Source organism: Rhodnius prolixus, unplaced genomic scaffold, assembly GCF_049639745.1.
Source record: "Rhodnius prolixus isolate KJV_2025 unplaced genomic scaffold, Rpr scaffold_2, whole genome shotgun sequence".
In the NCBI taxonomy this organism is placed as follows: domain Eukaryota; kingdom Metazoa; phylum Arthropoda; class Insecta; order Hemiptera; family Reduviidae; genus Rhodnius; species Rhodnius prolixus.
In genome coordinates, this window is record NW_027411592.1 from 17,049,439 (window position 1) to 17,062,347 (window position 12,909).

The following is a 12,909-nucleotide window of genomic DNA, read 5'->3' on the forward strand; positions in this document are numbered from 1 at the left end:
GGTTACCGATTGTTACAGTAATATTTGTTGATAATATATGTAGTTACAGCTGAAATTATTTCCAAACATCTTGCTGAAATTATCAACTTCATTTGTATAGAAATTAGGCTTTCAAATTGTTTATATCTATATAATCAATCAAATTATAATATTATAAACTCTAAAAATCCAAGTTCTTTTTGTGTTAAATTCTTTATCAACACCTCAAATTAATTGTTTTCACAACGTCCATCTTCTGTTGCAATTTCTTTATTATCGTTCAGACTCAATCGCACCCCGCAAAAATGTCTTTTTTTTTAGTTTTTGTCTTTTTTATTCCTAAGAATCAAATCTCTTAGTTTGCATAATTCTCTCAATTTGTAATTTTTTTGAACATTAGTTTTTCTCAAAGAAATGTGGATTTGATACTAAGATAAGGTAGTTCTAATAAAAAGGATTGATGTTAACCAGTTTAAAATCCCTCTTCCTAAGAGGCAGTGAATTCATACAGGCCGCTAAGTCAATAGAACTAATCACTTTTATTGGAAATATATGAATTTTGGGCAGCGATATCGCTAAACTAGCGACCGCTAAGTATCACTAGACTTATCTCTTCAAATCATTGTTTCCATTGATTACCTCTTTTTCACATTTAAGAACAATCTGTATGAATTATTCATAGTGTTTTCAAAAATTTCATCTCATTATCTTTAAACATACTAGCTTACTATCATTTAAATCTAGTTTCAAATACACTATACCAATAATAAATTAAAAGTGTTCAATGTTTACAAATACAAATACATATATCCGGATATTTGGTTTCTTAACAATAGTTTGAGAGTTGGAATATTTAGACGATATTTAGCCATCGCTGGTAGTCCCATTTGAATGAACCTATATACAGAATGATCTTTCAGAAATAAAGGTGTTTTGAATTGTTTTCCATGTTCTCCCGTTTTACTCAAACAAATTATATCGTGCTCTAACATTTTAATATCTTCATAATTTAAAACAAATAAAGTATTCTATTAAAGCCAAAAACCTAATTTTATATTTAACGCAAAACTTCTATTTTGTTTTTTCTTTTTTAAACTAAATTCAGTTATTTTTCCCTTAATATTAAATGTATATTCATTATTTAAATTGTTAGTAGAATAAATGTAATTTAAAACTTACTACAATATCTTAATTAAAAATAGATTTTAATAAGAGAGAAGTGATAATGCAATAACGACCTTTTACAGTTGTTATAACATTCCTTCATAACGATTGATAAAGTGCATTCAATTGATTGCAATCAACTATTTTAAATGCAGCTATTATAGTTGCACTATATTGCATTTAAGAAAGAAATGTTTCACAATTAAATAGGAAAGTTATCGCTTTTATTATTCATAATATTAAGGTAATTATAAAACTTTTTTGTGTCTGATCTTTAGATTTGGTGCAGCATTTTTATGTTTGTGTTGCTATTGTAATATACAAAACTAGAATTGCTTCAATTTCTTGGACTTAGTGTTATGATTATCATTTATTGCAGTTCTAAAATTCAAGGATCAGAAGTAGTAATAGTGTATATAACGGAATAAAGAGTTTGAGCTATCTTTGAGTTTAGTTGATTGAGATATCCTCTTTACAGACACCGTGGTCATGCACGGATGCAGAAAGGGAATTTGAGAGAGTAAGCATGCGTTAAAACTTTTTTCGTAACTAAGAGACCTCAAAATAAAGTATACCTGGTAAAAAGTTAGTAAGGATGACAATACTTTCTCAAATTGGGAAAAAGGAGAAAGTAATTAATGATAATGCTAACCCCAATCAATTTACCTGCCAATTTAAATACTATTCTGGCAGCTGATGATGGCAGCATTTACACAGAGCTCTTTGAGTTTATAAAAAACAACAAGATAACTCTGTAAATATTCAAGATACTAAAGAAGCTTCGAAAGAAGAATTTAAATGGCTGATTTGCTAGCTCAAGAGGCCAATAACAAAGGGGGAAAAAAAAACCAACCAACTAAAACCAATTTCAGTTTTTTCATTTACAATGTTCACTAAAAAAATCAGCACTAAATTTAAAGATTAAAGATTGGACGCCTAAAAATGTTTACAACAACTGCAATATTTTAATAAGAATGTTAAGTTTCCTACTGAATCAGAAATAATCCGTTCATAAATGCAATATGCAGCTACTGTAACAATTGTATTTAAAATAGTTGATATTGGGGAGCCCATTGAATGAGGAGGTAACACCTCACATTGTTTCAATTACTAGATTATCTTGTTGTCGGTGCAATTGCACCTGCAGATGTAAAGTGCAATAGTTATTGAAAAAGTAAAGGATTGCAATGTATTGTTTGCGCTTATCAGTTATTTTGAAGAGATGTTACAATGACTGCAGGTTATTGTTACGCCTTCTCTACCTAAAGAGTTTTAATTTAGGACATACAATTACATATTAAATTACATGTATGTATTTATACATGTTTTATGTTAGTGAACTTTTTTTTTTTTTATTTCTAATAATTAGGTATATATTATTAGATGATTCATTTCGTTATTTTGATTTTGTAACGACAGAGGTGAAAGTAATAATGTCAATAATAGAATAATTACGGTAGCTCCCCCTAAGATTTCACAATTTGTCTAATAAGACAAATAGTTATAGTAATAACTAGCGCACCGAAATTGTCTAAGAACTGTTCTAGCCTTATCCTCTTTATGTATATAGACTCTTTCTTTTCTATCTTTTTTCTTAATTGACAGATATAGTCATTTTTTGGAAATTGTAATTTTACTTAACAAAAAATAGTTTTTATCTAGTAAGAAAAGTGATTACTACTACAGTTTTAGGTTAAATACTTGATCCATCATCTTCATTGTCAACTGTTAATTAGAAGTTAGAAATAATCTTTATCTACTAGTTACCAAAGCTTCAACTTTAATTTTAGCCCTTGACATCGTTTACTTTTTGTGTAATAAAACCTTATAACTGGATTCAAAAATTTAAATAAAACATTTTGGTATTAATTTTATTATCTGCACTAAAATAACCTTTAAAAAAATGTTGTTTTTTTTTTAGTATTTTGTCAACAACATTAATAGAGAGTTCCAAAGGTTCATCAGGCTTTAAAAGAATTGTTGTCTGGCTCCCACTCTTCTGAAAATATTTATCTGTAGGATGATGGAAAATACGAAATCGTTCCTCTGCCAATTCGTGTCTATAAAGGATTATATAGGCTAGATTATGAAGAATTATACTCCCATACAATGAATGGAGAGTGAAATTAACTGCAGCAAAACTGAATACGTGGCGGTAGAAGGGAATGATGATGAGCTTTGCTTTTTGAGTGGGTGTGAAAAAGATGAACGTTTTACTTAATTTTGGAAGAAGCAGGATATCTGTAGTCAATGTGAGAACGTTTCGCTCGGATCTACAGAGTAGGACTTGAATTTTCGTCTATTAAAAAAAATCTTATCTCCATTGGGATGAAATGAAAGTGGATCCTACTCAGAGCCCGCTCGAAAATGACGTAGCTTGAAGGATGATGGCGAAAGAATAGGATTCATAGAATTTAAATGTGGATGAGACCATGTAGATGGACGTCAAAAGAGAGAGAATCTGAAATATATTCTGTATTAAGATTAGAAATAGAATAGAAAGAACAGAAAACCTTTTCTCGATAGAACAACAAGCAGGTTAGAATGAGATAAGAAGAAAGAAGAGAGTTGTATAGAGACTGCGAGATAAAATAATTTGGAAAAATCTGAAATGGTTTTGACGTGGCAGGAGGATGAATGGGCTAGTCGAGACAGGGAAAGGATTCTGGGGAGGGCGTAGAAGGTGAGTTAATCACGAATCCATCGAAAAGGGAATGACCAAAAGAGATGAGCAGCGCAGCATCTGCGGAAAGGATGAATGGAAACATGCTGGCTGTTCAGACGGTAATCCTTGAAGAAGGATAGGCCCCTAAATAAGAATAATGCCGGAAGAAACGTAAATATTAAAGTAGAGAAAAATGGATCCTTTAGAGGAAATTAGTCCACACTTCAAGAAAACAGGAAGAGGTAGAGGATATTCAGGAAATGAACCCTTGAGAGCTTTGAGTGGGGCTTCTGAATCTGTAAAGCATTTCCTACCACTTGGTGATTGAAAGAAACGTCTCAAATCAGTGGTAGCTCAAAATATTACGTTCAAACTTCGATATTATTGAATACCGCAACAATAATCAAGAACATATCGTTGTTCACATAAATGCAGAAATATTTTAGTTAAATTGAATTTAGTTGCATGTTTAAACAATGTACGTTTCTATCCTAGTATAGAACACTTCAAGCTTGGAATGTTTCGATAAATGGAGATTGTAAGCTAGTTAGAGATAAATTGCTTAATTCTTCTTTATAAAAATAATCGATGATCAAAGGGACCAACAGTTTTATTTCTATGTTTTTAAGTTATGTGTATCCATTTTAATTATTGCATTTTACTCAAATCTCACGTAACCATAAACCATGAATTATTTAATAATTAAGCTATCAATAAACGTCTGGAGCCTGTTTCAGTACTAAACCTTCCTTTTCCGGACAGTTTTCTCTCGTTCCAGACAAACCTGTCCATCGCCTGCCAGCGAACTGTCTCCCCACTATTCTGTGGGTTTTCTCGATGGAAATTTCATTAATGACCTTCCTCTACTTCTTTCTTATTACTGGTTTTTTTTTTTTTTTCTGTAAAAGAAAAATTTTTGCTTTTCCACATATCTGAGCAATTTAAATGTACATTTATTGATAGAAAAATAAGAGTTTTTACAACTATTATGCAGTCCGTTTAAATTATAACAGCTCTATACAAAATATTGCGTATTTAATAGATTTAAAGCGTAGATTATAATAGTAGCGCTTCCTTTAATAAGAGCAGCAGTTTTTAAAAGGAGAGATTCAACTGAAAGTGTCACCTATATATTGCTCCAATATCTGCGTAAAGTCACGTTTAAACTATGCTTTCTGGTTTATGATGCAACTACGTAATTTCGCTTACAACCTGAACTGGTAATATAATAATATATACTTAGTGGAAATATTAGTAATTACTTACTTTTTTAAATTAGAATTTCTCTAAGTTGATCACATTTTTTTAAAAATGTCTTTAGTATTTTTCAAAAAAGGAAATTGCTGTTATTTTTTATTTGTTTATTTAATTTTTTTGGCATTATTCAGCATTTGTTTACTAAGCGATTGCTATTGTTCAGTTTTGTACTAACTGATGCTGATCTCAAAATGATTGCGGAAGTGGTCACTTGCCGCATGACAGCTAGAAACAAGTTAGGGGCTTTTACAAGTGGACTAATCTCTTGTTCTGGGTTTTTGGAACAATACTCACTTGCCAGGGTCCAACCTGCAAGGAAGTAAGAGTATTTCATAAGGCAGGGGTGCTATTGGGCTGGTAGACTCCATTAGCAATGTTACTGCATGCCTAAAAGGATGGCTGCTTATGACTACGGAAATCACTTTTTGTTTTCCCCGTAGGAGTTCCAATTTTAAAAATAAACAAACAAAAGTGAAGCACATCAACTCCTGGGGTTAGAAGCGTCTGAAGCTTTGTTCTAAAGTAGTTTTTCAGACTGTTCTCTTGTTACAGAACAAAATGTCCACTGCCAGCCAGCGAACTGTGTTCCCACTATTCAATGGGTTTTCTCGATGTAAATTTCATTGATAACCTTCCTCTATTTCTTGTTTACCATTGCTGAATCTTTCAGAAAGACCTGGCCCAAAAATCTCTCCTTTGTTCCAATCTTCTTTGATTATTTCCTCTTTTGGATTTGCTAATTCTAAACTTGATAATCTTTCTGAACAATGTTCTGTACAGATTCAGACTGTACTATGTTTCTGAAATCTATTCATAATTGTCTGTATAAAATGACAAATCTGACGTGGTTTAAGGTAATATCCTAGAATTTATCTTGGATTTTATTTAATGCGCTAGAATAAAAAAATTATGACACTCACAAACGTTTATCTATTTTCTAGAGAGAATTCTCAGTCCCCTCACGTCCCTTAGCAGTAGTTGAACTTAAGGCCAACCGTAAAAATTAAGCTGAAGTTTAAGAATCAAAAGATCATTGTAAAATTTGTGAAAGATTAAAAAAATAAAATAAATCTAAAACATATTTTTGTTTGGTTTTGTATTTGAAGTTGACAATATACGTGTACGAATTCAAAACTTGATTTCGTATTTAGTTGCAACCCAGCGTTATTAATTTTCGGTGATGGTTTTGATTTTGTCTTTTTGTTTTAATTAATAGTCCAGTATTAAATTAAATTTCAAAAATCCATAATTCTATAAAAATATTCTCTCTAATATAAATTATTTTAGAAGATATTATTATTAGAAAAAAAAAAGATAGCGCATCATTTGTGATTATTCGTAGAGGGATAAGAAAAAAGCCACAAACTTTCCAAACCCAATGAGCGCCACAGACAGTAAGCACATGATGAGTATGGGTTAGTTGCAAAGTTTGCCTATGTAAGTTTTGAACTCGTTTTGTCAGTTAAAAGAACTTTCTGTAGCTGTGAAATCTTACTTCCGTGAAAATTACTAACTAAATTTATTCTTAGAATCCTGCTCCTAACTTATGTAGTTGGTTCTCATGCTTTGCAAGTGAATGGATTTGTTTAATTCGCAGTAGAAGTGAATCCTTATAAAGCTGGTTGAATGCTACTTTGGCCTCCAGAAGCAATTAAAAAGCCGACTTATCACCTGAGATACAAAAAAACAAGGCCGTATCTATCAATGTGTTAAATCAAGGCTGTCTTTTGTAAGAAGGCTGTAATTAGGCCTATCTAATACTATTTGCAACTGACACTAGGCCATCTCCAAAGCGAACGAACTGGTTCGCCTCTCTTTCAAAAGGAATGTTAATTAAAAATATGTATAGGCCCCCCTCCTGTAGGAAAATAAATTTGGAATTAACCCCTCTACTACAGACCAAATTGAAGCTGCTTCTATTTATTTCAAGAGGTGAACATAATACAGAGTTATGAAATTTATAATTAATTATGGATCAAGGAAATGAACCAATTACCTACATTTTGTTAATTTATTGCGTTCTTCAGATTAAAATGTTTATTTGGTTAAAGTTTTATTATCTATACGATAACGGTCACGAAACAATTAGCAACAGTACCGAAACTTATTTAACAATTCTCTTTTAAGGTGAAGAATTTGCCAAAACTTTGGTGACAAAGTTCTCTTTTTTCTCGATATCAAACTAAAAATAACATTAAGATAAACAGTCACTTTCTAACCAATAAATAAATAATAGTAAAGTGGCATTGCCATCAAGGGTAGCAGAATGTTTAAGATAAATGGAAGGCTTAGGAGCTTCATTGGAAATTTTTCGGCCATCTTCGAAGTAGTGGATGTGCCAGATGGTCACAGTTGGTCGACAGAGTTGAAGACCTTTTTGCTGGTAATCGAAAACAAGAGCTATAGGAAACATGTATTGAAACAAGTGCTCGGCATGGTCACCTTTGTACGAAGGATCACTAAACCATGCAGAACATTTCAAACGGAAGTGAGGTGTTGGCAGTCTCAGGCACAATAATGTAGCTAAGATATGTCATCAAGCTCTTTGGTAGCAGCTAAAACCTCCTTCCAGTTAAGTTCTTTCTCCTGATTGGAGGAAGACGAGAGAATGGAAATATATTGGCACGCGCTTAATATTAATAATGATTGGATCGTTGGCCTCAATAGGCCAGAAACGAACATACTCGTAATCGACACAAAAACCGATTCACTAGGAGTGAGATGGCAGGCAGATGTGTCGGAAGTACTCTTTAGAGTAAAAACACAGATCTTATAATTAAGGCATACCAGTGGAAATTCCGAAACCTGATTATTACCAAATCTTATTTTTGAACCGTTGACGAATTTTGAGGAAAACAACGTGTCAGATACGTAATGGCATTTTCGTTTGATTTATTCTACATTTTTAAACTTGGCTGCAAGCAAGCTAGGTTCCAATTTGGAGAAGTTATCCTGATTGTTCAAACCCAGAGAAGACCATACAAAAATATTATCTTATTTTTGATCAAATTTAGGAAACTGGCGAAAAGACCGACTATAAGTTGTTGAGGTTTACTGAAGGAATTTCCCTTGGTAACAGTTCTTGGAAAAGCACATTGAGGAAAAATTGTTTGCTGAGAAAATGCTGATTAGTGACGAAAATAAAATATTAAAATATGATTTGTTATATAAAATATGCACACAAGCTTGAAAAGCAATAAACTAAATATAACTATGATTTCCTAAACTTTCGTTAAGTAATTGAAATAAATTTAAAGATTATACGTAAAGAGAAATAGTTCCAAATGTTGATCCTGAGAAACACTTGTAGTTCAGATGTGCTTTTAACTATACTCTGCGAGATTAATTTCGAAACTAAGCTTTCACTAAATATTTCCAAAGTTTTAGTGTCTCGGGATCTTAGAAAATCTGTCTATGCAATGTATAAGAAAGGAGTATAGATTATTAAAAAAGAAAATGAGAAAATATTAAACATTGAAACAGGTTATGTAACCAAAATTTCTGTCAAGAAACATAAATAAAAATGTCTGAGGATTGTTCGAGATAACGTGCGTAATCATTGGTTTATCTAAGATCGCCAAAAGAGTTAAACATGGAAATAACAAAAATGGAGAATAGTAATCAAGCAACAGACACATATCTGTAATCAGTAAGTAGAACATAAAAGTAAGTCAAAAGCAAAATTTGGAAGTCTTTTTAAAGAGTGATGAGTGGGAGGCAAGCATTCCTTTTAATTAAAAAAAAAAATCTTTAAACGATAAGGCCTAGAAAATTGCCTCCGATATTGACAATCAGGCAATCAGTTAACTCATTACTAAAGGTAAAGCTGGAGTGTGATGCCAAATATGAATTTGTAATAGACTTTCAGCAATAGATAATAAAAGCAGCAATGGTTAGCGAATACTGGATTCCGACGCGGAGATCCCGGATTCGAATCCTGGTGTTAGCCCTCAGTTTTTCTCTTACTAGGAGCTTCTCGCAGCTCACTGTCTGGTGGACAGTTTGTTACGAGAGTGCACTGAAAAAAGCTCAAAAACAAAAAAAAACAGCAGATTTGAATCTCTGTGACGAAGTTTCTGTCCTGTTTTTCTTGATTCCTTAGGCAGGCAATATCAATGATAGTTTTTGGTCCCAAAAGGTAACCAAAAAATTCTTGAAAGTCAGGATCCATTCATTTCCAAATTCACAATTCACAACAATAATTATTTGGCTAACCTTAAAGAAGTGTTTTTATTTAATTTTTTTTTCGGTATAAATGTTTCAAGTAGCTAAATGCAATTAAGACAAACTGTGTTATATACACCCGAAAAGATAACAGCCAAAATATTTGAGGGAAAATATATTCCTAGTCAAGAAAGACTTTCTCAGTGTTGGAAGACTGCAATTCATTAAAATAAAATGATAAGAGTTCAAATTGTAGAAATTAAAATTAAAAGTTCTACTTAAAATGCTATTACAGTGAACATCAAAAGATTGCCAATGCTGATTAATATTTAATTTCAGATTTCTCTCGTCGTCAATTTACCCTCCATTTATACTGAAGAAGCACCGCTTAGTTTGACGAATACTGAGACATAGGCATAGCTTGCTTACAATAATTAGAAATATACATATAAAGATTATGAATTATTTTATGAAATATAATAAGTAGATCAATTGATATTGTATTTTCATGTAAATACGGATTATAACACAAACCATTATGTAAGTTTGCAAGTGTGTAGTTTTATTCTCAATTTTTCCTTAATTATCTGCATACTTTTTATGTTAGAGTCATTTTTAGTTTTTAATAAATTGCCTAAAAGCGGCAATATACGAGTACATACAGTCGGAGGAATTGTTGCTATCTTACCGCTTTGTAATTTATTTCGTTATTTATTAGAATTTAGATATTATTTATTTAGGGCCACAAAGCCTTTATTAGCCCAAAAGTTTTATTCATGTTAACTAACCATAAATTAGTATGTTGAACTAGAGTTTGGGTTGGTACTCTGTGTCCAAATAAATTTCACCTCAATAATCGCAGAAAATCCATTAGTATATTGTGCGGGCTCTAAATATACGTATTGGAGAGGCCAAGATCCCTCACGAATTGGATAAACAACCACACTTTAATTCTCATTAAATTTGATTAGCTTTGTATTTGTAACAAAACTTTTTTTCTTGTAGCTATGGAGTACGTAATATTGGGATAGAATCAAATTTTGAAAAGTATGTTTTCTAGTTTCTTTGAGTTAGGATTTAACTAGATTACTTTGAAATAATCTATTGGAAGTGCAATTATGCACAAACACTCTTTGTTAGAGAATAAAGTGAATAACTGTAAGATAAGAGTGTTTATCCTCAAACAAGGTATTGTATTTACAAAACGATTTGAAATTACTCCTCTAGTTAATTTATTTTCATATCATTAATAGCCCTTTAATGATTGCTAGAGATTGAAGCAATCAGTGGCATATTTTATTCTATTTTTAATTTTTTTCTAATATTTTGTTCCATTATTTTTCATTTTTTAATCTGGTTCACTGACTGATCTTTTTCTTTTTCTTCTTTTTCCAACATTTTCAGGAATACAGGTTTGAATGGAGTTCTATAGTACTTCGGACGCTTACTGAAATTTTGGTGTCCCAAACTATTAATTGAAGGCAATTAACACTCGGTAAGAATTTCAATTTTATGCATAAATATAATTAAACACTTGATGCACATTATATGAGAGTTTCTCACTTTCTTGTAGCAATTTTTGATTTTTTAAATTGAAAATTATATATTTAAAAAATTACTTACAGTCGAAGGTAGATACGGCCTGAAATCCGGTTCTTCTTGTTGGTTGAACACTGTTGCAGAAACGATAGATACATCCGATGATTGTGATATTGAAGAACCATATATTAACATGGTGTTTACTAGAATTATAATAATCAATATTTTGAGCACTGCGGCCAAAAGTTGTGATAACATGCCTGTCGGTATACATCACGAACCTCCAGGCGCACCCGAAGAGTTTTAGTCGTTCACTCTGCCGCAGCGCACACCTAACTACTGGCCGTCCATCTACACTGTATGTATAAGAGGTGACCAACTGGGGGAGCTTTCTCCCTCTTGTGCTTATGAGACCGGATTGCTTCCGTAATTCCGGATACCATGCGCTATCAAAATACAATATGAACCCTGCTTCGCGTGTCCTTGAATAAAAAAATTGAAATTATATCTAGCTGATACTCTTCATTAAACATGCGTGTCTGTCTACAAGAGGTGTTTACGAGTATATACATAAAATGCTATAGTTAAGTGAAACGCAAAAGATATTTCGAATAGATAAGGTAATATCGCAATTAAAAATAATGCAAATCTAACATGAAACACTGAGTATATACTTTGAAAGGTAAATATTTCTTCTAACCTGACTCACTTTTTAAAACATGTGTATTTTATTTCTTTTTTAAATCTAATTCGCGTCAACTTCTGAGGTTATTGATGTCCATAGCATTTTTCAGGACAGTGCGCCGGCCTCTGAACACTGTTCTTTCTGTGCATACAACATTGTACATCACCGGACAGGGAGCTGTAAGAAGCTCCTAGGATGAGAAAAAAAACTAAGGCAATTATTGTTTGTAATAATATTTATGTATGTATTAAGTGCTAGGTTAAAAATATGCTGAGATATGTTTTTAAGATTACAGATAGAAAAGTTCAGCAGTTATTGTGCATATTAGCGTTGAACGAGGAGAAGAAAACTACTGTAAAGTACCAGCATTACCAGTAAGGAAATATGCAGAAGGATATTTGCGCAAAGAATAGAGAAGTAAGTTATGAAGACACCACCCATTAGACCTGAAAAGTTGCATTCCTTAATAAATGTTTCTGTCAGCCAACAAAATTTAATTTGAATTCATAGAAAATGCGTAGCTTTTGGTAAAAATTGAAAACCACACCCCTCTCGCCCTGTGAAGCAACATTAAAACTATCCGGTAGGAAAGTTGTATAAGGGCTGATCGACAATTTGTATTTTGCAATCAAACAGGGCTCTTGTGTCCTTAGCCTGTTTGATGTTCTTTTTCTTTCTGTTTGCGGCAATTGGTCTACATCACCAAGAATGAAAACTTACTTGTTGTTTTACAGTCAAGATGTAATTTGCCTGTCTGCAAATTATTTACTAAAATTACTAAAGTTAGTGATTTTCTCAAGAAGGGATGTAACTAATATCACCATACCTTCTTATTAAAAAAAACATTGCTTATGTGAAACATATTAAAAAGATTGATGTGAACTTTTTCAGCAAGTGTGAACTAAGTCACAATCATTGTGCAACCTAATAAACGCCGGTGACTTGAGCAAATGACTACTCGAATGGATTTTTATCATTTTTTTAAAATAGCTCCGCGATTGTTTTAAATAAGTTGCTGTAATTCAAAATTTGAATAGAATTTTAATAAGTGAATGTACTTTATTGTTCAATCTTTCACTTTTCTGAGATTTTTTAATAAATTGCTTTCACGATTTTTCTTATTTGTACTATACATAAATGATCTAAAATTTGTGTTTGCCATAAGAACTAAGAGGAAGTCGTGCTTCTAGAACTTCACATCAGATCTTATTATTCCTGGTGCTGTTATTTTGGTTTAACATTATGTTCTTTTCTAAAAATAAATAAACCTTTATAGAAAATTAAATTTGTATTAACGCTATATGGGTTTAGATTCCTTCAGAAAATATTTTAGAGGACAGCTTATCTTCTCCCTCTTATCCAGATCTCCATAGAATGAATTTTCATGAATAATGTTTTAAATTAAAGTATTTTCCAAGTACATTTAATATTGATTCAAAATCATTAACATATGTTT

At 31.8% G+C, this 12,909-nt stretch overlaps 1 protein-coding gene across 1 annotated transcript in view; it reads right to left on the reverse strand.

Moving 5' to 3' along the window:
- Positions 1-11,304, reverse strand: part of LOC141449157 (lipase 1-like) — a 44,747-nt gene extending 33,443 nt beyond the window's left edge. Inside the window, exon 1 of the mRNA XM_074118299.1 lies at positions 10,853-11,304. Within this exon, the coding sequence (XP_073974400.1) occupies positions 10,853-11,026 (174 nt within the window). The 5' untranslated portion in view covers positions 11,027-11,304. The remainder of the gene's footprint in view (positions 1-10,852) is intronic.
- Positions 11,305-12,909: the final 1,605 nt, after the last annotated feature.